The sequence below is a fragment of the Talpa occidentalis genome, unplaced genomic scaffold (assembly GCF_014898055.3).
Source record: "Talpa occidentalis isolate TD23 unplaced genomic scaffold, MPIMG_talOcc4v2.1 talOcc4.13, whole genome shotgun sequence".
Lineage (NCBI taxonomy): Eukaryota > Metazoa > Chordata > Mammalia > Eulipotyphla > Talpidae > Talpa > Talpa occidentalis.
Genome location: NW_023601322.1, coordinates 49,618,649 through 49,641,989, shown reverse-complemented (window position 1 = coordinate 49,641,989; position 23,341 = coordinate 49,618,649). Strand labels below are relative to the sequence as shown.

The following is a 23,341-nucleotide window of genomic DNA, read 5'->3' as shown; positions in this document are numbered from 1 at the left end:
TGTGAATGTACATTTTCATTTCTCTGGGATTAATGCCCAGCAATGTGATTGCTGGACCATATGGTTAGTGCATATTTAGTTTTAAAATAAACTGCCAAACTGTTTTCCAGAGTGAGTGTACCACTTTACATTCACACCAGCAATGGATGAGTGATCCAATTTTAACCTATCCCCATCAGCATTACATGTTGTCACTGTTTTTATTTTAGTCATTGTGATGAGTCTGTTAATGATACTGAACATTTTTCAGCTCTTTGCTCAACATTTTGATATTCTCCTGGGTGAAATGTCTGTTATCTCTTTTGCCCATGTGAAAATTAGATTTTTTAAGAACTGTTAAGTTTTGAGAGTTTTTTATATGGTCCACAAGAGAGCCCTTTGGGAAATTAGGTGACTTGCAAATGTTCTCACTCGGTCTATAGTTTCTCTTTCATCTTCTTCACATGGGTTTTTTCAGAACAGTGCTTTTCATTTTAAGGAGGTCCAATTTATCAATTTTTCTTTACATGGCTTGTGCTTTTGCTATCAAGTCTAAGAACTCTTGCCTAGTTCTAGATACTTAAGATTTTCTCTTAGGTGGGCCTCCCCTCATGATGCAGTAGTTGAGCTGCCCGCAGCCTCTACAGAACCAGTTCGATCCCTGGCCACCAGCGAGGGTCCCACATGGCGCGCAGACCTCTCCTGCTGTGCCCGCTGCTCGCCTCAGAAGTGTACTTCATCAGTCTGCCTGTTCAGTTCCCTGTTCTGGCTCTGGCGAATTCTCTCACCCTCCCATGCTTCTGACTGTACCCAGTGCTTGCATAAATAAATAAATAAAACCTAAAAAAAAAAAAAAAAAGATTTTCTCTTAGGGCCTCCCCTGGTTGCACAGGCGGTTGAGCGCCATGCTGTGAAGCTGTCCGCAGCCTCTGCAGCACCAGTTTGAGTCTGGCCAGCCAGTGAGGGTCCCACATGGCGCAGCAGACCTCTCCTGTCATGCCCACTGCTCCCCTCAGCAGTGTGTTTCATCAGTCTGCCTGCTCTGTTCCTCACTCTGTCTCTGGTGGATCCTCTCACCCCTTGCATCTCTGACCTGTACCCCAGCTCTTGTGTGCATAAATAAATAAATCTTTAAAAAAAAAAGATGGATTTTATGCTTTGCACATTATCTCAATAAAATATACTAATAAATTCATTTAAAAAAATATATAAATGCTTTAAAGTTAACATTTACTTAATCAAATTATCTTTCATGTTGACTTAATCACTTCTTCAGGCTTGAAGAATTCCAAAGAGTAATTTCCTTGTTCCATTATTCAATAAGTAACATTTAAAGTAATTTTGTGTAAGATAGCCAACAGGCACATGAAAAAAAGTTCATCGGAGAAATGCAAATTAAACCACAATGAGCTAACACCTCACTTATGAATGGCCTATATCAAAAAGATCAAAACAAGTGTTGGAGAGGGTGTGGAGAAAAGGAATCCCTCTAACACTGTTTGTGGGAATGTAAGCTGGTCTAGCCCCTATAGAAAGCAGTAGACGGTGCCTCAAAAGATTAAAAATGGAGGGCCTCCCTGATGGCGCAGCAGTTGAGTGCTGGGCTGTGAAGCTGCCCGCAGCCTCTGCAGCGCCGGTTAGATCCCGGGCCGCTGGCAAGGGACCCACATGGCGCTTCTCCTGCCCAGCCCGCTGCTCCCCTCAGCAGTGTATTTCATCCGTCTGCCTGTTCTGCTCCCCGTTCTGGCTCTGGTGAATTCTCTCACCCTCCTGCGCTTCTGACTGTACCCAGTGCTTGTATAAATAAATAAACAAATCTTGAAAAAAAAAAAAAAAGATTAAAAATGGATCTTCCATACCACCTAGCAATTCCACTCCTAGGTATCTATGCTAAGAATACAAACACACTAATTCAAAGGGAAACTTGCACTCCTAGGTTCAATGCAGCATTGTTTACAATAGCCCAACTATGGAAACAACCTAATGCCCAAAATACATGAGTGGATCAAAAAGATGTGGTGTATACACACCATGGAGTTCTACTCAACGATCAAAAAAGGCAAAGTCATGTTATTTGTGGCAACATTGATGGAGCTGGAAGGGATTATGCTAAGCAAAATAAATCACAAGGAGAAAGACAAACACCAGATGGTGTCACTTATTGTGGAATATAGAGAAACCAGAAAAAAGGGTTAAGATAAAGCCAAACTATAGAACTGAGACATTCAGAGGAGGTGGAAAAGGGGAGTTGGAGGGATGAGCACAAAATGGGAAGGGAACACAATAGACTATGCGGGTGAACAATGGGTGCTTTGGTAGTGGGAGTGCTATAGTAATGGCACAGAAATTGGGGATCATGTACTTCCAGAATACAAGCAACAGTGTAAACCAACATTACCTCAAAAATAATAATAATAATTTTGAGTCTAATAAAAGGTATATATCCACACTTTAAACCTCAACAGCAGGATGTTGGCAAGCCACACTCAGAACTCACTGTAGTCAAATTGGACGGGAAAGAATATTACTTGGACTCATGGGAAAGTGGACCCATGAACTCTGAATGTAATGAATAGCTGAAGTGGTTATGGATTGTCTTCCATTGGGAATGGAGGGCCTTTGAGTGACTTTATGGTTGGACGTAAGATGGATGGATGACGTTAGTGGATCATTTTGAAAATATATAAAAAGATCAGCTGGGCACAGAGCAGAATGCTTGCTGAATGAAAGGTACACCCCCAAAAATAGTTTGTTTAGGAGCTGGTGACCAAGCCAGCATGTCATGATGTAACAGGGTGGTCCCCAGGAAAGGGGGAGGTTCCCTGCCCCACCCAAGGGAGGGTGGAGCTGAGCAGGGAGAGGAAAAACTGCAGAAGAGACTGAGGAAGGAAGAAGCAGGATGGAGCCAGGAGACCTGGAGGAGGCGCGTGGAGCCTAGAGACATGTGAAGAAACTGCGCTTGTCTTTTGGTCGTGGACTGGGTGACACAGATGTGGGTGAGACCCATGGGGAGGTGACAATGGCAGCTTTTATCTTGATGTTGATTTTGCTCTTTTCCTTCCGGGCTTGTCTCGTTGTTTCTGACCCTTTTCTGTGGGTCCCCACTGGAAGATGCTTTAGACTTGTGGCAGGCTTTGGGGCCTTGCTCTGGACCATTCCCATATGGATGGACTTTTACCCACGAGGGGATGGGTAACTTTGGGTGCTTCATTTAGAAACTAGACTCTTTGCCTTACCTGTATTGTTTCCTAGTTTTATTAAAGTTCCTTCCCATTAAAGTCTCATATGTTTTGTGTTGATGCGGCGGATGGTAGAACCCATTTAGAATAGGCAGGTTTGCGGGGTTTGGGCTGCCCCTCTCCCTGTCCTATAACAATGACATGATTTCTTTGGCTGGGGTGCACTGTTTCAGAAAAGGCCCTTTGTATACCCATGCACTATTCCATTCTCAGGGTAATGAAGGGAAAAATTATGTTGTGCCACCCAAATCCTCTCCCTTGGCCACAAATGTCATGATATGGAGAAAATCCCTCCATGGCAATTTAGACTAGAAGCAGAAAAAGTGCCACAAAGAAGACATCAATATCTTCCAGAGATTGAAGATGAAACATATCAAACACTGGAGACCTGTATCCATGTGGATACCAATATGTCTTCGGATAAATTCCCCTTTTCCTTGAAATGAATTTCAAATGGGTTTCAGTTCCAAGTAACCAAGAGTCCTAACTAATTCCATTCAAGTTTAAATCATCTTCTGCTTAAATTCTAGTCATTCAGCTCTTCCACAATTGGGAGGTTTAGTTCCACATAAAGTCACACCTTTACTTCAACCCTACCACATCAACTGAGGCTATCTCTACCCACCCATCCCACCCTGTTACAATGACAAAAGTTAAAGTGATCCTGCTGGGAAATCTATATGAGTAAGCTGTTTTAAGATTACAGTAAAGAAGACAGAGATTCGAACTAAGACTAGAGTCTAAAGATTTGCCCAGCCTCCAGAAAAACAAATGATTAAGTGGTATTTATAGCTGTTTATATAAACCAACCTGATGCTATGTGATATAGAGCTTTTGAAATTCCAGATAAACAGAGTGATTTGTCAAAGGCCATGTTAAGAGCTTTTGCAAGATCCATTTTCACTGTTCATTTCATTTTGTTTTAATCATATTTGGATTAGCCAAACCTGAAGCATGTTGCTGTTGTCTTTATGAAAAACAACTACTGGAATACTGAGAATTAAATTAACCAGGGGAATGGAGACAACATAAATTCATGATTTCCTTTTTCATAACATTTAATTTAGTAAAAATAGCTAACTTACCAGACCAGATAGGAATATCATTAAATCTCCAATCTATGTGGTCTGAATTGTTACAAATCTCCTTCCAGGTAAAGGAAGTTCAACAATACCGTGTCTCTGGGGGCAGTCAAAGCACTCATATATGATGTATCATATTCAGATCTTAGAACAAAATAGTGTAATTACATTGATTTGATCATATCCTTACATTAAAGTCTAAAACTAATATAAATAGGGGTGCTATGGATAATGTTATGAATTCTTTTTTTTAAAGATTTATTTATTTATTTGTTTGTTTATTTGTTTGTTTGTTTGTTTGTTTATGCACGCATTGGGTACAGTCAGAAGTGTGGGAGGGTGAGAGAATTCACCAGAGCCAGAGCAGGGAGCAGAGCAGGCAGACGGAAGTACACTGCTGAGGGGAGCAGCGGGTGGCAGGAGAGGTCTGCGCGCCATGTGGGACCCTCCTCCGGTAGCCGGGAGCGGCCGGGGATTGAACGGGCGCTGCAGAGGCTGCGGGCAGCTTCGCAACCCAGTGCTCAAACGCTGCGCCACAGGGGAGGCCCCGAAAATGTTATGAATTCTAACTCTCCTTACCATAGGAAAGCATTACTAAAATAGTGATAGGTGAAGTTATAGTAACAGAAAAGGTAACAATCTAGCCCAAAGACATCTACAATCAGGGATGTAACTATGGTCTGTATAGGAGATCTGATTAGCACTGGTGGCCCATCTAATTTGTAATTTCCTATTACTTTCCCTTTATTCTACTCTGGCAGAATAAATACCACCCTCCACCACCACAAGTGAATGATCATTGCACTGCGAACAGACTTAACAACGGACTTAACAGCTGCACTGAGAACTGACTTAACAACACAGGCACAAGAGTTTTTTACATTTAAACATTCAGGGATGAAGGGTATTGACCACACATCCTACCTAATATCTGAGAGATCACACTTGTTCCCAGCAATGGCCATCACAATGTTTTCTGGACCATGTTCTTTCAGCTCTTTCACCCATTTCTTCAAGGTATGAAATGAATCCTAAACCAAAAGTATAAATGAATCATTGAAAAGTCCCACTAACATAATATTTCAACCTAGTAGAAATACAAACCCAACACAACCTTTTTAAAAAATATTTTATACATATATATTTTACATCATTATTCATTTTTGTACAATGTTTGTACAAACTCTCCTCTCAGGTATATTCCCTGTAAAATTCCCACCAAATCACCTGTGAACCATCACCAGTCTCTTTGCTGTCCCCACCCCTGTTTTAATCCCTCCCCCCCCCTTGAATGTCTCCAATTTATAGTTGTCTGCTAGTTTTGTCTTCTTCTTTTTTTTCCCCTGATCCCTTATTTCAAACACAACACAACTTAATGGATAAAAATATTTTCAGGAGATTCATATAGGTTAACATACTACTCCATATTTTGACACAAAATTTGTTATTAGTTAAGCTAAACTTAAGTAACCTATATTGAGTAGAGGAAGTTAAAAATCATTTAATTTTATTCTATAAATAATATTAATTTACAAGTATAGCCTGACCTGGATAATGTCCATGCTTATTTCACAAAAGAAAAAGAAATATGCACACACTTTAGAACCTTCTTTTCCTTTCTGCCCCTCACTTACAACTGGCCTCCAGGAAATGAGCCATGGTGAACACCACATTTCAGGACAAGTGGCCAGGAACTCATGAATGGCCACAACAATGGCTTACTAAACTAACAGGCCTATGAGTCAGCCCACAGGAGTGGGGAAAATATCAGCACAGCACTGAAGTTATTTGTTGAGGGACAGATTAGACCTCAATGTGATCACTACAATTCTGTTAATATTAAACATACACAAACACACTATACATACATAAATATTATCTTTGGCATTTTAAATAGTATGATTGAAACATGAATAGAAAATAATATACTGTCATTATAAAGCATGCAGAACTTAAAATAAGTTTCTTTTTCCTAAAAAGCTGATATTTCAGAGAACAGTATTAGCCAGCATGAACTTGCCTCTACAGACTGTCAGTTTACAAAATGAATACTTATTGTTTATTGTTTATTTAATTTATTGGGTAAACCTGAAATGCTTTGTTACATATACAGGAAATATACTAATACATAGCATTCATCATCCCTGACCACTATGCTGTGAAATCCAATTCCTGGCTCATCAAGACTCTAACGAACAGGTCTCTGTTTGGTCTAAGATCAAAATCACCATAAATGGCAACAAAATTCTAAAGGGGACATTCTTACCTGCTTGGTGATGTCATACACGATGACAGCTGCAGCGGATCCACGGTAGTACATGGGAGCCAGTGAGTGAAACTGTTTGGGAACAGTGAATAGTTTTAGGCCAAAGGAAGCATGTATCATGCAATTCAAATTAAATACAAAAGTATTTTCCTGCATCACCTCCACAGGATCCCTGAATCTTTTCCTCCCTAGATTTTTTTCTCAGGGTTCATATTAGAGAATACATTTTCCTCCTCCACTATGCATACATTTGTGGTTTACAGGCCATGAAATTCACGCTTGGGCAAAGGCCAAAACTAAATTTTATTTTAAGTGTTGCTATTCTATGAGTTTCCTTTTCTCTACTGCTCATTACTTATCTGATATGATTGACCCAGGGCAAGCTCATTAGAATTACGCAGCAGTAAGAAAGAGATGTTTGCCAAGGGGAGAAAAGGACAGGATGTGCCACAGATCACAAGACCCTCGCTGAGCCATTAATGAGGAACACTGCAGCAAGGGCACCTTGCAGCCCGCCCCGGGTCTGGATGGCGGCATCCCCAAGTGCATGACAAATGGTGAGACAGATGAGTTTCATTCCAAAACGTCACCTAAGCGAATATCATTAGTCATGAGAATCATTTATTCCCAAGCAGGATAACTGTTCCAAGGATATATACAAATCATATGTATATTTTGAGGAATTTATCTTTGTGTATCTCTGACTGTATTTGGAAAAAATACTGTTCAGGGTTTGGAAAGTCGCTAAGAAAAAGATAACTCAAAAGAAAAATGGATAAACAGAAAAATCACAGAGGAGAAGATAAAACTTGCCAATAACATTTTAATATTCAATATTTTAGTGTTTAGTTATAATAAAAGAAATGAAAATTCCCACTTCTGGGTATTTATCAAATGGAAATGAAATTAATAACCTGAAGAGATATCTGAGTTATCTATGCTCCCATATTCACTGCAGCACTGTTCACAAGAACAAGGCAATGGAAATAAACCAAAAACGTGTCCATCGACGAATAGATAAAGAAAATGTGACATTTAGTACTAATATTGACATGATTCTATAAAATTATATAATACAAAATTATAATATTGTTATTACATTAATCTATAATGGGATATTGTGTAGTCTTTATAAAGGAGATCCTGCCATTTGTGACTACATGTATGGACCCGAAGGACATTATGCTAAATGAAATAAACCAGAAACAGAAAAGAAAAAAACTTTATGACTTTACTTATATATGGAAACTGACAAAGTTGAACACAGCTGCTGCCAAGGTTCCCATGAAGAAACTGGCTAAGGGGACTCCCCCAAAAAAGAAGCAGGTCCTGAAGTTTCCCCTTGATTGCACCTACACTATAGGGAAGGGAATCCTGAATGCTGCTAGTTTTGAGATGCTTCTTCAGGAGAGAATTAACATGAAGAGAAAAATGGAGAATCTTGGTGAAATGGTTATAAATAACTGAACAGAACACAAGCTAGACCAAGATCACTATAACTTCCAAGGTACCTTTTTTCTAAAAGATATTTGAAATATATCACAAAAAAATATTTAAAGAAGAATAACCTAAATGATTGGGATTGGCTGCATGTAGTCATTAACAAAAAGAGTTATGAATTGTGTTATTTCCGTAGCCAGGGCAAATAGGAAGAAGATGTGAATTAAAGTTTGTTTATCTGGGATATTTTTCTGAGATCTTGAATAAAACTTGGAAACCAAAAAAAAATTTAAATGCATTGAGGCAGAAAACAGAACAGGTTACCAGTGGCCAAAGAACAGGAAATGGAAAGATGTTGGTCAAAGGGTAGAAAGTTGCAGTTAGGTTGAATGAATAAGTTCTAAGATCTAAGATTTTAGATCTAAGTTCTAAGATCATAGTTATCATAACGACTTTGGTTAATAATACTGTTCTGATCTGCTAATTCGCTGAGAAAGTAGATTTCAGTGCTCTCAGCACACACGTGCACATACACAGAGGTGATTATGGGAGCAGATATGTTAATTAACTATAATAGTCATTTCACTATGTACACATACATCAAATCATCATGTTGTGCAACTTATATATAAACAATTTTTTCCTTCCCTCACTGCTAAACAACCTCAATTTTTTAAAAAGTCCTTCTCTCAAAGTCACTAATGGAAATACATTTCAAAAGTTGAACTGTGTGTATCATTTGACCCCACTATTCCTCTCACACCAACACATACTGGAGTAAGCATCACACAAAGATACTCATCCCCTCTGTTGTATATCAGAGCAAATCAGCTTGAAAACAACCTAAAGGTTCATCATAGAGAATTTTTTAATATGTGTATATAACAGAATATTCCATAATCATAAAAATGATGGTGAGGATTTTTATTTATAGTAATAAAAGATATTCTTGACATATTGTTAAATGAAAATAGTCACAAAGCGACATATATACATAGCCTAATAGAACTGAAAGTAAAATGTGGGTGTGTGCCTGTATAACGTTTCTCAAAATGCTTGTGGTGGGATTTCCAGCAATTTATTCAATTTATAAATCTGTACAATGTAAATTTTTATGATTTTTTTAAATAAAATGGTTTTTTAGTTGAAGAAAAAGTTGACACTTCTATAGGGGAAGGGCAGTAGGAAGAAGAAGGTAAGGCAGAAAGGATGAATCCTGAAATTTTTCTGGCAAACAACAAAACCATCATTCATTCATTTTTATTTCCCACACAACACTTATCACTGAATAAATACTTGCCAAATTGAAATGATCCTATTTGGAAATCTGAAGCATATCAGTTCCCTAGCTTTCCCTTTCATTATAGTGAAAAATGCCAACACACACACACACACACACACACACACACACACACACACACACGAGTGGGGGAGGGAAGCAGGCTACTCTCCTCTAATTCCACCTTGAAGAAAACTAACTCTGGCGCCTCTAGAGTTTTCAGAAAAGGCAACATATTGGAAGGAGCTTGGATGAACTCAGGAGTTCACAGCTGAAGGGCCTTGGCCACTTTCCAGAACTCATTGGTGGGCAGCAGGCCATCTACCATGCAGGCCTCTCCATATTCATTGACTGCCCAACACTGTTTGTTGTTATTGTTAGGCATCAATAAATCTATTCTTTTTTTTTTTTATTTTTTTTGTGGGACCCTCGCCGGCGGCCTGGGAACGAACTGGTGCTGCAGAGGCTGCGGGCAGCCTCTCAGCCCAGCGCTCAACCACTGCGCCACCAGGGGAGGCCCTCAATAAATCTATTCTTAATCCATCCTCTGGCAATCTATTCCACTTGTAGAAAACAAAATGAATATTCCTGTCCAAAGGGACAGTAATAAATTTTTGAAACATTCTATTTTGCTAGGGGTAGAGAACACATATAGTATCCTTTTAATCCTGTGTCTTACTTTGTTCAATCATCCACTTAAATATATCAAGTAGGTAGAGTGTTTAAGCTCGAAAATCAAGTATACTCCTAGACACAAGCACAGAGAAGAAAAATTGTGAACATCCTCTAAAACAGAGTTCATTTCAGCTACAACACCAGGCACTGAATCTACAATGGCGACTGGTGTGCAGGTCTCATGAATTATTGAACAGGTCTTGCATGTAATGCATTGTTCTTTCCTTCCTCCAAATGGAACCATTTTGAAATAAATTTGTTGGTAAAACCACTTAAACAACTTTATTATTGGGGACTTGGGGGTTTTAATGAGCTGAAGGTTCATGTCTCAGTTTCAAAACCTAGTAATGCATTGACCAAGGGTAATATTGTGGAGGACAAAAAAGATAAATCACATCTAGCTTGCAACGTGCATAATTTTCTCTCATATAAATATAAAACAAAAGCACCACAATCGTTCTCAATGCTCAACATGACATCATTCAATTTCCGTTGCATTGGAAATAAGACTAACGAAATGCTCACATAAAAGAGTCTTCTAGAAACAAAGTTCACAATCAAAGAAGGTTGATAAAACTTTTCTTAAAATCTCACCTTGAAAGGTTATTTGAAGATTATCACAACAGATGCCAATTCAAAGTCCCTTCTTCCCTAACTATCCAACAAAATATCTAGAATGCCAAACTAAAGTGTTCAGGTAGCTCTAGTGTGCCATTTAATTATTTAGAAGAATAGCAGGGAATTGTGAAAAGCCAATTTAATTTGTTCCTCAAAAGAAATGGTTGTTGATGTCTCTAATGTGTGAGACTGTTTTTTAATGGCTAACCGTCTACAGGAGGGAAGGAAGGGGAAAGGCCTCTTTAGAGCTTCTTACATTTCTCCACTTTCACATTGGTACTAACCCTGTTCCCTTGTCCAGCAACTGGTAAAAGGATAAGTGTGCATACATTTATGGAAAGCAAGTGAACAATGTGTTTCTACAGTCTTGAAAATGTTCATATATTTTGATTCAATTCCACTTCTTAAGAATATAATCAGAGATGATTATAACTAATCTAAGTAATTAGAATTTGTTGTAAAATTATCAGTAATGTTAAAAAATGGGAACTAGCCTCAATATCTAACCATCAGAGACTGGAAACATATTTTGGTTTAGCCATATAATGACTATTAAGCACCAATTAAATTCAAGTTTCTGAAAAATATGAAATTGTTGGGGGAAAGGATGTCCTCAACAAACTCCACAAGTAGGTTTTATGGACCCCACCCCACCCCAGACCAAAGAGATCCAAGACACCAAGGACTACAAATCCAAAACTGAGGGTGGAGTTAAGTAACCAGATTTTGTATATAATTGGACATGTGGGCCTTGGGGGTCCTTGGTTTTTCACCAGCTTTCAGAGTGCTATTGGGGTTCCACCTCAGTGGAACTGGTAGGACGCATCCACCAATTTATTTCTTCACTTCCCCTTCTATTGTAAATAAACCCTACATTAACCTTTTTGTGTGTGCCTGCAGTTGAGTCTTATTATAAGTCCCTTTAAAGCGTGTGGGTGAGGACCCACAGTCAGAAAACCCATTTCACATCCAGGTTGCCTTATAGTGAGGCCAGACAGCCAGGGTTTTCTGCAGAGCCCTCAGCCCTTAAGGCGCATTTTAGAGAAAAGGTTTCTTAGCCAAATAAGTTTGAGAAACACTACATACAATGCTTCTCCCTTGGGGGCTCATAAAATATTATCTATAAGGGCTCTGGAAGTTTCCAAGTAAAGAAACCTATGTGTTTTGGATTTAACTCAGAATTTCCAATATTTTTTTATTGTTTATGAATTTTATTTATTTTTTCACTTTGAAATAATTTATTATTATTATTTTATTCTTACATCATTTATTAATTCTTACATCATTTTTCATTTTTGCACAATATATACATTTTCATTTTGGTTATATTCCCTATACAATTCCCACCCCCTTATTCTGACCCTAATTCCTCTTCTCCCCCACCCCCCACTGCAGTGTGTTTCTGGTCTATAGTTGCTTGTTGATTTTGATTTATACTTTATTGCAATTAGTCTTTTTCCTGGTCCCTTATTTAGGTTTTCTAAATTCCTGCTATGAGTGAGACCATCGGTATTTTTCTTTTTCTTTCTGGCTTATTTCGCTGAGCATGATCCCTTCCAGCTCCATCCATGTTGCTGCAAATTGCATGAGTCTATCTCTTTGGATTGCTGAGTAATATTCCATTGAGTATATATACCACATCTTCTTGATCCAGTCACCTATTTTGGGGCAGTTGGGTTGTTTCTATAGCTTAGCTTTTGTAAATACGGCTCTATAAACATAGAGGTGCAGGTGCCTTGAATTAATGTTTCTGTGTCCTTGGGTAGATTTCTAGGAGTGGAGTTGCTGGATCATATGGAAGCTCCATCTTTAGTAGGTTAAGAAATCTCCACACAGCTTTCCAGTTTGCACTCCCACCAGCAGTGCAGGAGAGTTCCTTTTTTTCCACATCTTCGCCAACATTTGTTGTTTCTAGTTTTTTTAATGTGTGCCATTCTCACTGGTGTAAGATGGTATCTCATTGTAGTTTTGATTTGCATTTCCCTGATTACAAGTGATGGTGAACATTTTGTCATATGCCTATTGGCCATTTGCATTTCCTTTTCAGAGAAGTTTCTTTTTAGCTCTTCTGACCATTTTTTGACTGGATTATTTTGTTTGTTTTCATTGAGTCTCATCAGCTCTTTGTAGATTTTTGTGATCAGTCCTTTATCATTAGTGTTGTGTGCAAAAATGTTCTCCCAGTCGGTGGGGTTTCTCTTTGTTTTGGTTATTGTCTCTTTTGCTGTGCGTATTTTTTTTTTTTTTACCATTTTCAAGTAGTATTTATTAGCATCTAAGGACTTAGAGAACCCACCTTAGGGGCACAGTGAAAAGAGGTCTAGCTACCAGGGCATCTAGAAACCTGTGGATGCCTCTGTACTGTGACCTTCTTTTGTAAAATAGGGGTAGAGATGGTGGTGGGGCAGGTGGTGATAGCTACTCAAGGTCAAAGAGGCCCTGGATGGTAGCTCTTTCCCTTGCCCTGCTCCTGATTCTTCTGAACACCTTACCTGCAGCACAAACCTCCCTTCACATCCCACACCACGTGGCCTTGTGCACACACACAGGCATACACACCAGCACATGGTGGAAAGTATTCCAGGAAATCTAATCCTTCAGACCACCCAGTCTGCCTCAGGCAAAATTCCTTAAATGCAGGTTTGTGGCATCATAATTTCCACTGCAGCAAAATCTACAAGTCCAGAAAGAGCAGTGGTGGAAAATACACGCTGTTTCCAAACAAGGACAGGCTCCTGCTGGGCTCTGCCTCCCCAGAGGAAAATGATCCAAGCCAGAGGCTCTGGCACCGGGTCCTGAAACTTGCAAGGAATGGTCATGGATTATGATTTTCAGAGAACGCTCTGTCCCTGGTGAGTCGCCTTGATGCAGCCTGGGAGCCAAAGCTGGTCTGCACCCCGCGCTTGGATGCCAGCACACTCAGAAATTCCCACCCTCCCACAGAATGCCGCAGCCAGGGACAGTCAAGGGCAGAAGCCAAACATACCTCAGGTCCATCAGGATTCAAACAAAGAGGGAAGTGGTAGAGGAAAATTCCTGACATTCCAAACATTCTCAGCTGGCAAAAGTTGAATGGAAAAACCATTACTGTACGTTCTTTCTGTGCCATTCAAAAGAATGTTTCTGATTTTTTACATAGACCCTCTTTTCCCACAGAAAAGTAGAGGGCCTAATTAACATGCACAGTCAGATATCCTAAAATCCAATAGTAAGTAAAGTTGAAGAGAAAAAAAGAGCTGAGAGACTATATACCGAACTATTAAAATGGTTATTTCTGAATAACGCCATTATAGGCAGACCACCACTTGTTTAAATATTACTGAACTTTTTTTTTTAATGTTAACCTATTACTTTTACATTGAGAGAGGATCTTTTTCACCTTTTCTTTCTTTTTTCTTTTACTATGTCCATTGAAGTCAAGGAGCATTCCCAGCACTTAGGGAACAGGGGAAGAAGCAAAGTATCAGGTGGAAGATGGTGTTGGAAGTGACCTGCCCTATGTTTGATTCCTGTTCCACAAGGAGCAGGGCAAGTTTTCTGCAACAGAAAATGATTCTAAACAAAGCCAGACATCTTCCAACAAAATAGTATAGAGGAGTAGGGTATGGATTGGTGATTTTAGAGACACAAAGTAATGAATTGGTCTAATCTGATCCTTAAATTACTCAGAAGTCAAAGTTTTGATGTGCTGTAGAAATACATTTTTCTTATTGTGAAATAAATACCCAACCACAGAGAATCCCTGCTTTTATTTCTGTCTGTTGGCAAGCAAATGGAATTTCCTAAAAGTCCAGAACTATGCCCCACCCATCCCTTAGTCTCTTGTTCTACAGAGCTTGTTGCAGAAAATGCCCTGAAGGTCAGTCACATCTCTCCCTCTCCCGCTGTGTTTAGGCTGCCTTATCCTTTCCCATCCTCAGCTCTGATATTTACAGTAAAAGTCTCACATTGGAGCTGGTCTCTCTGCTGGATGGGACAGCAGGCAAACACTGCCAGGGAGGCACCCACAGCATGAACGATGGCAGGCCGTGTGCCCCACCCACTGTTTCCACAGACCAGCCACCAGGGGAAAAGTCTACCCTGTTGAACAGACTGTAAGGAGGACTCTCACATCTGTGACAGCACCTTGCTAGAAAGGGCACAGAATCCCATGAAATGCCCTTGCAATTGTATGATTTCATTGGCCCCCAAAACACCATGCGCCCAGGACTGAGCTTTTTCTCCAAGTGCCAATGGCCACCACAGAGCCTGCAACCTGGGGTGGGGCGGGGGGCACCAGATCCGTCCCTCCCTTCCCAAGGCGAGGTCGTCTCCCCTTGACTTGTTCCAAGCCTCCATCTCAGCCCTTAAGTACTGCAGTGCCCTCCATGCTGACTACCCAACAGCCCAAGGATACTGTTTCTAGCTGGGTTCTGATACTTATTTACATATACAATCAAACTTATTTTTAACTTTTTTAGAAATTTTCAAGCATGTACCCAAGAAGAGAACACAAGAGGATGAACTCCCGTGCTCTCATCGCCTCACTTCAAGACTGTCCATAACACACAGCTCCCTGGAGTGTTTCTACCTTCTCCCCACCAACTACTGGAGTCTCCTAAGGCAAACAGTGGACATCATGTTAACTGGAAATAGTGATTTTTACAGTCAAACTGTGTCACTTTCTTCTTCCAAATCCTTCTAACTTGCTAAGCATAAAACTCAATGTACTCCAGCATCTGAGGCCGAGTCACCAGGTCCTAGGGAACTTCCTGCTTGCCTCCAGTCCCTGGTTTCCTCACTGTTCTTGAACTTGCGGGCGCAAGGCCTTCCCCTAGCCTGGGATGCTCCTCTCCTTGACAAGGCTCAATCCCTCACTTTATTTGTTAGGTGGACTAAAGGAAACCAGGACACCAAGGCTAACAAGAAGCAGGTTTACTGTACCAGTACTTGGCTCAGCGGATCTACATCCAAAGGCTGAGCATCCCGTCAAGGAAGTTATGGGCTTATATATTTTCAGCTTGTGATGGCTGAGTTAACATAACTTTTCAATGTCAGAAATGACATGAGTTATAGTCCAAGAAATGTAGCAGGTTGCTTATCACAGGATCCCGGGCTGCCCTGCTCAGATGCCTTGCTGCATATTCACACCTCTTCTCAACTGCACCTCTCCTAAGAATCCTTCCCTGGTGCCCTATTTGGGCCAGAGCAGGGACTCAACAAATAATGACTGCACTTATCTGATGAACTCATTAACCCTGTGAAGGTAGGTAGACTAGAAAGGATGGTTTCCATTTTACAGATGAGAAAACCAAAGTTCAAAAGGGTTAACTAAATTGCCCAAGGGCACACAGCTCTTCAACAGGTTTTCTGAGTTCAAATCCCATGATTTTCCTAGTCCTAAACTGCTTCTCTGAATGAAACATTACTTAAATTGATGTAAAAAGATACTGGTTTACACTAAATTCCTTCATTTAACAGGTATTTATTCAACATTGGTACAGGACAGGCGATGTGCTCAGCAATGGGAAAACAGGAGTTGGTAGGCAGAATGATGAGTCTAAAGATATTCACATCCTACTCCCTGGAACTTGTGAATATGTTACAGTACATGGCTGGGGGGAATAAGGGTTGCAAACCAATTGACCTTGAGATGGAAGATTATCCTGGATTATCCAATTGAGCCAATGTCATCTCAAGGACCCTTACAAGTGGGAAAGGGAGGCTAGAAAGTCAGAGATATCTCTGTTGCTGACTTTGAAGATGGAGGGAGAGGCCACAAGCCAAGGAATGTGGACAGTCTCTGAAAAAGGCAAGAAAGCAGACCCAGTTCTAAAGCTTCCAAAGGATAACAGCCCTGCTCCGTGTGGGTATTAGCCAGTGAGGACCATTTTGGGCTTCTGTCCTTCAGAACTGTGAGAGGGTGAGGCTGTGCTGTTTTGAGTTACTAATGTGTGATGTGATAGCAGCAACAGGAAACAAAAACAAAAGGCAAAGTGACAAACAAGATCCCTGCACCCAAAGAGCCCACATTTTTCTTGGAGTGAAGGGTAGAGTAAGGCCACCTTGCAAAGCTGCTCTGGCCTTGTGTCTATAGAGGTCTGAGATCTGAGACCCCTGCTGTCCTGGTCAGACACATTCTCAGCACAACAGCGCATGCTCTTTTTACTAAGCCAAGTTCATGTGCTTTATTTCTTCATCAAGAATGACATTCATAGGTGTCAAAGGGCCCGTCATCCTTCTTTTAGCCACTTAGGAAATTACAGCACAAAAGGAAGAGGGAGGGGAAGGGAGAAAACACAACTAGGTTAAGTGTTCCTTAGCCCCTTAATAAAAGCAGCCCCAGCCCCGGCGTTCATTCGTCTGTCTCCAGCATGGCTGCCTACAATGTTTACCACATATCCTCTGAGAGTCAGCAAAATGGAAATTGGCCTCAACCTAAGGCTGAGACAATGCCTCATAATTAGAGGTTACTCAGGGCGCTCCAGACTAAAGTACAGATCAGTAAAATGTCATTACCTGACGTGTGCAGAATCTTCATGTAGCAGTCACCACATACAGAACATGGCTTCCCTGAAAGGGAGGGTGGGTAGTGCAAGAAGCCCTGGAAGCCCACAGAGGAGGGGGTGGGGGCGAGACAGTCATGGGGAAACAAAGGAAAACAGGGGGGTTTACTGTGGCAGAGAGAATACAGAAGGGGCAAAGGTTAGACTACTTTCAAGCAGGATATGCTTATCCTGCTATTTTTTTTTGTTGTTGTTGAGATGGCTGTTACTCTTATTTTGTTAAATGGTTTGTTACAACAATTGAATTCTTTTTTTTTTTTTGCTGTTTGTTTTGCTTTTTTATTTTTTTTTACATTTTATATATTTTTTACATCATTTTTCATTTTTTAAAAAAGATTTATTTATTCATTTATACAACTACTGGGTAAAGTCAGAAGCATGGGAGAGTGAGAGAATTCACCAGAGCCAGAGCGGGGAGCAGAACAGGCAGAAGGACCGAAGTACACTGCTGAGGGGAGCAGCGGGAGGCAGGAGAGGTCTGCGCGCCATGTGGGACCTTCGCCCAGCGGCCGGGGATCGAACGGTCGCTGCAGAGGCTGCGGGCAGCTTCGCAACCCAGCGCTCAACTGCTGTGCCACCGGGGAGGCCCCACCATTTTTCATTTTTAACAATGTATGCATTTTCATCTTGGTTATAGTCCCCATACAATTCCCACTTTATTTTTTGCTCATCCTGCTATTTAATTTTTTAATCTCAATTCATCATTGCCACAGTTGAGGTTTTCCCCTCTGCTGTCCCTGTCTCTCCTCTCCCTGTTCTGTCTCCCACATTTCCAGCTTTCCCCACTCACTGGCTGAAGGCTGAAATGTTTACTGTTTTCCTCTAAGACCTTACTATATGGGCATGTCCTTTTTCTTTCTCTCCTGTCAGTGGCTTCTGCCACTGAGGAAGGTAATTCTGCACCCATACTCCCAATCCCCCGAATGTCACCAACACCCCCAAACAGCAGGACCCTTGGAACCAGATTAGTGAGAAGTAGCTCCAGTTCTGCCCACATGGCTGCCATTACTCCCTCCTCAAACACCGCCTTCCCTTCAGTGGCTCCTACCGCCAATTTTTTTCACATCCTTGAACCTCTTCAGCTATAGCACTTTTAACTAGAGGTGATTCCTGGGGCTTCTTCTAAAAGGAGATGAATGATGAGGTGTAATCACCATAGGGCCAGTTAGCTGCTGATCTCATTTTTCACAGAACACACCATAGTTGCAATCTGTCTACTTACCACCCTCTTCATTCAGTTTTTTCTGTGGGGGTAGCATTTGGGGAGATGGAGAGGAAATCGCCCTCACTGAAAGCACTGTTCTATGAAGGAAGGGAAGAGCAGTATACGTGTGTGTGTGTACTCTATGTTATCCCACTAGAGGGAAGTTTCTTTTTTTTTTTATTCTACTCTTTAATTTTTTTTAATATTTTATTTTATAAAATTCTTACAGCATTTTTCATTTTTGCACAATGTATGCATTTTTTCATTTTGGTTATATTCCCCACACAATTGCACCCCCCCCCTTATTTTGACTCTAGTCCTTCCTCTCCCAGCCCCTCCCTACCCCCCTACCCCCTGTAGTGTGTCTCTGGTTTATAGCTGCTTGTTGATTTTGATTTTTTCTATGAAAACAGTTCTCTGAGGGATTTGGGGGAAAAGTGCAATAGGATGAAGCATTCCCTCCAAAAGCAGTTAGAAGCCTATTCCGGGAGTATGTTATTGGTGCCAGTGTTCACAGCTGAGCCTGTGCTTTCAGGGCCTGCAGGGCAAGCACAGGAAAAATAAACAAAACAAAGAGCTGCACATTCTGAGCTTGTAAGGGTCCCACTCTTAAAGGACTTCAGAAGGTCAAATTTCCCTCTGACTTTAGCAATGGCCTATGAATAGTGAGCCAGTTTCTTGACCAGCATCTCTGGTTCTGGAAGAAAGATGAAGAGTAAGTAAAAAAGTTTCTTTTAATATTTGTAAAGTCTGGGTTTGATCTCTTATTTGTGGTATTCAGTTTTCTTTTTTCTTCAGGGCCCACTGATCCCCAGGGTTTATACCACAGTTTGCTCAGTGGCCTGCTCCCACTCTCAGCACGTGCTCAATCTCCTAGTCTTTCATATTCTAGGGCTAGAAGGTACTTGCAAAGTTAAGCCAGAGTAGGTGAGCAAGCAGAAGTGCTGAACAGCACAGGCACCCAAACTTCATGACCACAATCACTCAACTGTCAGCACCTGGAAGTCAAGGCCTCACTTGTCCTTCTTCCAGGAGACAGGGTTCAAAGAAAACTTTTGACAGAAGGCATAAAGATTAAACACCTCTGGTGGATGCCAATATAGATGTTTAATCATTATGTTTTGTGCTTCTCCGGAATGTTTGAAGACTCTTACAGTTGGGAAAAAAAAGTTAGTACAGTAACTAGGAAAGTGACTGATTCAAAAGTATGTCTTTTAAGTCAATCCGTTACTGAATGTTACTACATTATTTTTAGCAGCATGCATCAGAAAAAGAAAGTTTCATTCCAGGTTAGAAATATTTCTGGAAAAACTCAACAGCTACAAATAATACTATTTTGAAGATATTCCTACTTTTAAAATATGTAATATAGTCAAAGATAAATTGTACAATAATCGTTTGGTAAACTCTAAGTGATACCTTCACAAATACTATCTTGTTTTGGTTCTATAGAAATTTACTACAGGGAACACACTTAAACATTAAAAATATTTAACACTTTATTCAGAATTTTTTTCTTTAGGTACCACTCTGAGCTCAAAGCTGCATTTCCATCTACAAATAATCTCCAGAGATGAAAGACAGTTTACAAGTAGTTAAAATTTAAGACAGCTAGCAGTTATGATTTAAAGGTTTAAATGCATCTACTGCTGCATTCTTCTCACAGGATAAAGCAGAAACCAGTACAACATCCCACCAGAAGAAGACAGGATGAAATCCCTAAAATGCTGCTGCAACACGGGGCCTCTAAAGGCACACTTCCCTCCTCAATACTCCTCTAGGTAGCAACAAGCTGAATGTACAAATTTTGAAAATGTCAGGCTTCTAACAAATTATTTTCACCAATCAACTAAAAAGTGGTAAATTTTAAGAAGCATTTTTTTTTGTTATAGAAGCACTCTATGGATTACCACCTGCCACTGCAAGAATCATCAGATGATGTGATGTGTAGTCAAAAGACATGCAAAATTAAGAATGACAGTGTATCCAGAATGAATGCTCTCTTCATCAGAGAGGGACGAGGGAGGGCCCTGCTGTTCAGAGGGAAGTGCGATTTTTCAAGGGTAGGAATTTGTGCCCCAACTATAATACAGAATTAGTACGGGACAGTAAGTGGGCATTAACTGGGATGCTGTGTACGCCAGGCAGAACTTTAGTTCCCTCAATCCACAAATAAACAATATGAGTGGGGCCTCCCTGGTGGCACAGGGGTTAAAGACAGCACTATCAAGATATCACCAGCCACCAAAACACAAGTTGGATCTCCGGGTGGCCCGCAAACCACATGGCGCAGCAGACCTCTCCTGCCTTGCCTGCTGCTCCCCTCAGCAGCGTATCTCAATAGATCTGCCTGTTCTGCTTCCCACTCTCTCTGGTGAATCCTCTTAATACCACCTCCACCCCACCCCCACCCCCTCACCTCTGGCTTACACCCCAGTTGCATAAATAAGTCTTTAAAAAAAAAATTGAGTAATTAACTCATGCAAATCACTGAGATGAGCATTAGCCTCCCTTAAAGTAATAGAAATCTGCCTTTATATTGTCAACTCATAAATCTGAAGAGATTTTGTTTAAAATTATGAAAACCAAGGAGAAGAGTAGCAGATTTCTACAGAGATAAGGAGAGGTGATAAAATGCACTGGATGCCAACAATTAATGAGACAGAACAAATAGCAATAGGCACAAGCAACAGCAGGGAATTTATTTTTAGCTTACACATTAGGCAACGTCATTACAAGCACGATTAAGTCCAGCAACAAGCTGCCAAAAGGACTGAAAAACTGCCATTGCTGAAGAGATAGAAGACTGTTCCCAGGGACACCAGACAAGGACGGCACGAGCACAGCTAAATCAGGCCTTTGAGGGTAGAGATCAGATGACCACAAAGGCCATATACGTATTGCTCACACATTTTCACAAACATGGATTATATATAGCATTCACCTGAAATTACTATCTAAAACTCAGTCCTTCCCTGAAGCATAAAGAACTACTATGGAGCTGTGCCATTTCCATTTAATAGTAATGTTTTTAAAAGTAGACAAAGCAATATAGTCACAGGTATCTATAACCTCTCATAGTTCTGTTTTGGAAAAGCAATTAGAATAATTAGAAATACGGTCATATGAGAAATACGCTGTTGCTGTTTTGCTCTGGTGGTAAGTAAGCCAGGCTACAATAATCATTTTAGAGTACTAAATTTCATCAGAAGGGCTAGCCCTTGAAGATTATATTAAAATACATAAGTAAATGTCAGATGCTCTATTCAGATCACACAAAAATCTCCCCTTAGGAATACTGTATTACCAACTGAAAACATCAGGTTATAAAGAATCATGATTCACTGACATGAAATTATCAGCACACATGGTGAGATACCTGAGGAAGGGTCATCTAAGGCCAAGAGTGGAAATATCTATTTGGTGGGATTTGGGATAATTTTACTTTCATCTGCATGACTTTTTGTGATTTTTTTTTATTAGAGCAAAATTAGAAAGCTCAGGACACAAATTGCTGGATTCAAATTTCAGCTTTCCACTTTATTAGTTGTGTTATCTTGAGGGTGTTACTGAATCTCCCTGTGCCTCAGTGACCTCACCCGTAAATGGGGATAAAAATAGTCCCTACCTCAGAGTACTATGAGGACTGAATCAAAGCAGAGGCTCAAAGCACAGGCCTCCGTGCTCACAACGCAGCAAGCCCTCAGGATACTAGGCCAGGAGAAGCAGAAGTGCTGCTAATTCTAAGTCTGCTCTTTGTAAAACAGACATATCACCCTCCCTAAAAGCAACTACAGTTGACCTTTAAACAACATGGGTTTGAACTGCCTGAAGCTACTTAACTGCAACATTTGCTTTTAATAAGTACAATTGACCCACCATATCCAAGGATTCAAAATTTACCAACAGGGATTCAACCAGATTTAACCAACAGAGGTGCAGGTAATGCTCAGATATGAAAGGCTGACTCCAAGAAACTTGAGGCTTGGAGGATTTGGGGAAGGGAGTCCTTAAACCAATCACCAGTGGCTACCAAGGGACCAGTGTGTTGACTTAGGAGAGTGAGAAGTTATACACAGATTTTTTTTGTGCCTCTTAGCTTCTATGTTGTTCAAGAATCAACTGTATTTCAAGACTGAAAACAAAAAAGGGAGCAAGAAGTTCTCTCAAGTTTAAATAAAATCTAAAAGAAAAAAAAACCATCCAAAACAAAACAAAACAAAACTAGCATACCAACTGCAGAGAACACATAAATACGTAAAGAGGGCATCCCTAAGTGGACACTTTCTTTGAATCCAGCATCTCATTTCAGGAGTCAGCAGGAACCTTTAAACTAAGAGTTCAAGAGGTGCTCCAGGCAGCCACGTCACATGTGCTCTGTGCTCTCAATTATGCAGCAAAATTGAAGACATTCTAATGAGGTTAGCATTTGTAGGACAGAAGACTTGTCCTCATTAAAAAAAAAAAAAAATCTTTAAAATGTTTTAATCTACAAATGCAAGAACTTTAGCTTTAAATGGGGATTTATATAAAGTAAAAATCATATCAACCTACATTTGATTAGTTTGGAGCAGATAATGAAAATGATGGCTTATCATGAACCCTGGATTCTCATTATTTTAAAGAGAGAGAAGGGAAATAAACAGATCAGTAGGTGATTTAAGCAGTATATTAAGAGCTACATAATCACCTTCTATAAAGAGGAAAATGGAGTAGAGTAAGTAGCAGAAAGGAGGAAGTGCTGACATTTTAAAATGGGAATAGGCAGAAAGGTGATATTTGAGCTTGAATAAAAGAAAAGTTCAGTTAATTTTACTCCATTATTTATTATTGGTTCTGATGAAAGTTTTAATCAGTTTGATCAGTTTGAAAGTTCTTGGCTAAGACAAGGTAGCTCTGGGCATCATTTAGTCTGGACACCCCTTTTGACTTTATAACGTACACTCTACTTATTATGTCACTGGAACCCAGCCACCTCACCAGTGGGAGCCAGGAGCAGCAGTGGTATTCTCTC

General features: G+C 40.3%; 1 protein-coding gene across 1 annotated transcript in view; it reads right to left on the bottom strand.

Moving 5' to 3' along the window:
• Positions 1 to 23,341, bottom strand: part of RAB31 (RAB31, member RAS oncogene family) — a 155,079-nt gene that overhangs the window by 49,501 nt on the left and 82,237 nt on the right. The window contains exons 4-5 of the mRNA XM_037508843.2: positions 6,567 to 6,638; positions 5,225 to 5,331 (exon numbers count right to left, since the gene is read on the bottom strand). Coding sequence (XP_037364740.1) covers positions 5,225 to 5,331; positions 6,567 to 6,638 — 179 coding nt within the window. The remainder of the gene's footprint in view (positions 1 to 5,224; positions 5,332 to 6,566; positions 6,639 to 23,341) is intronic.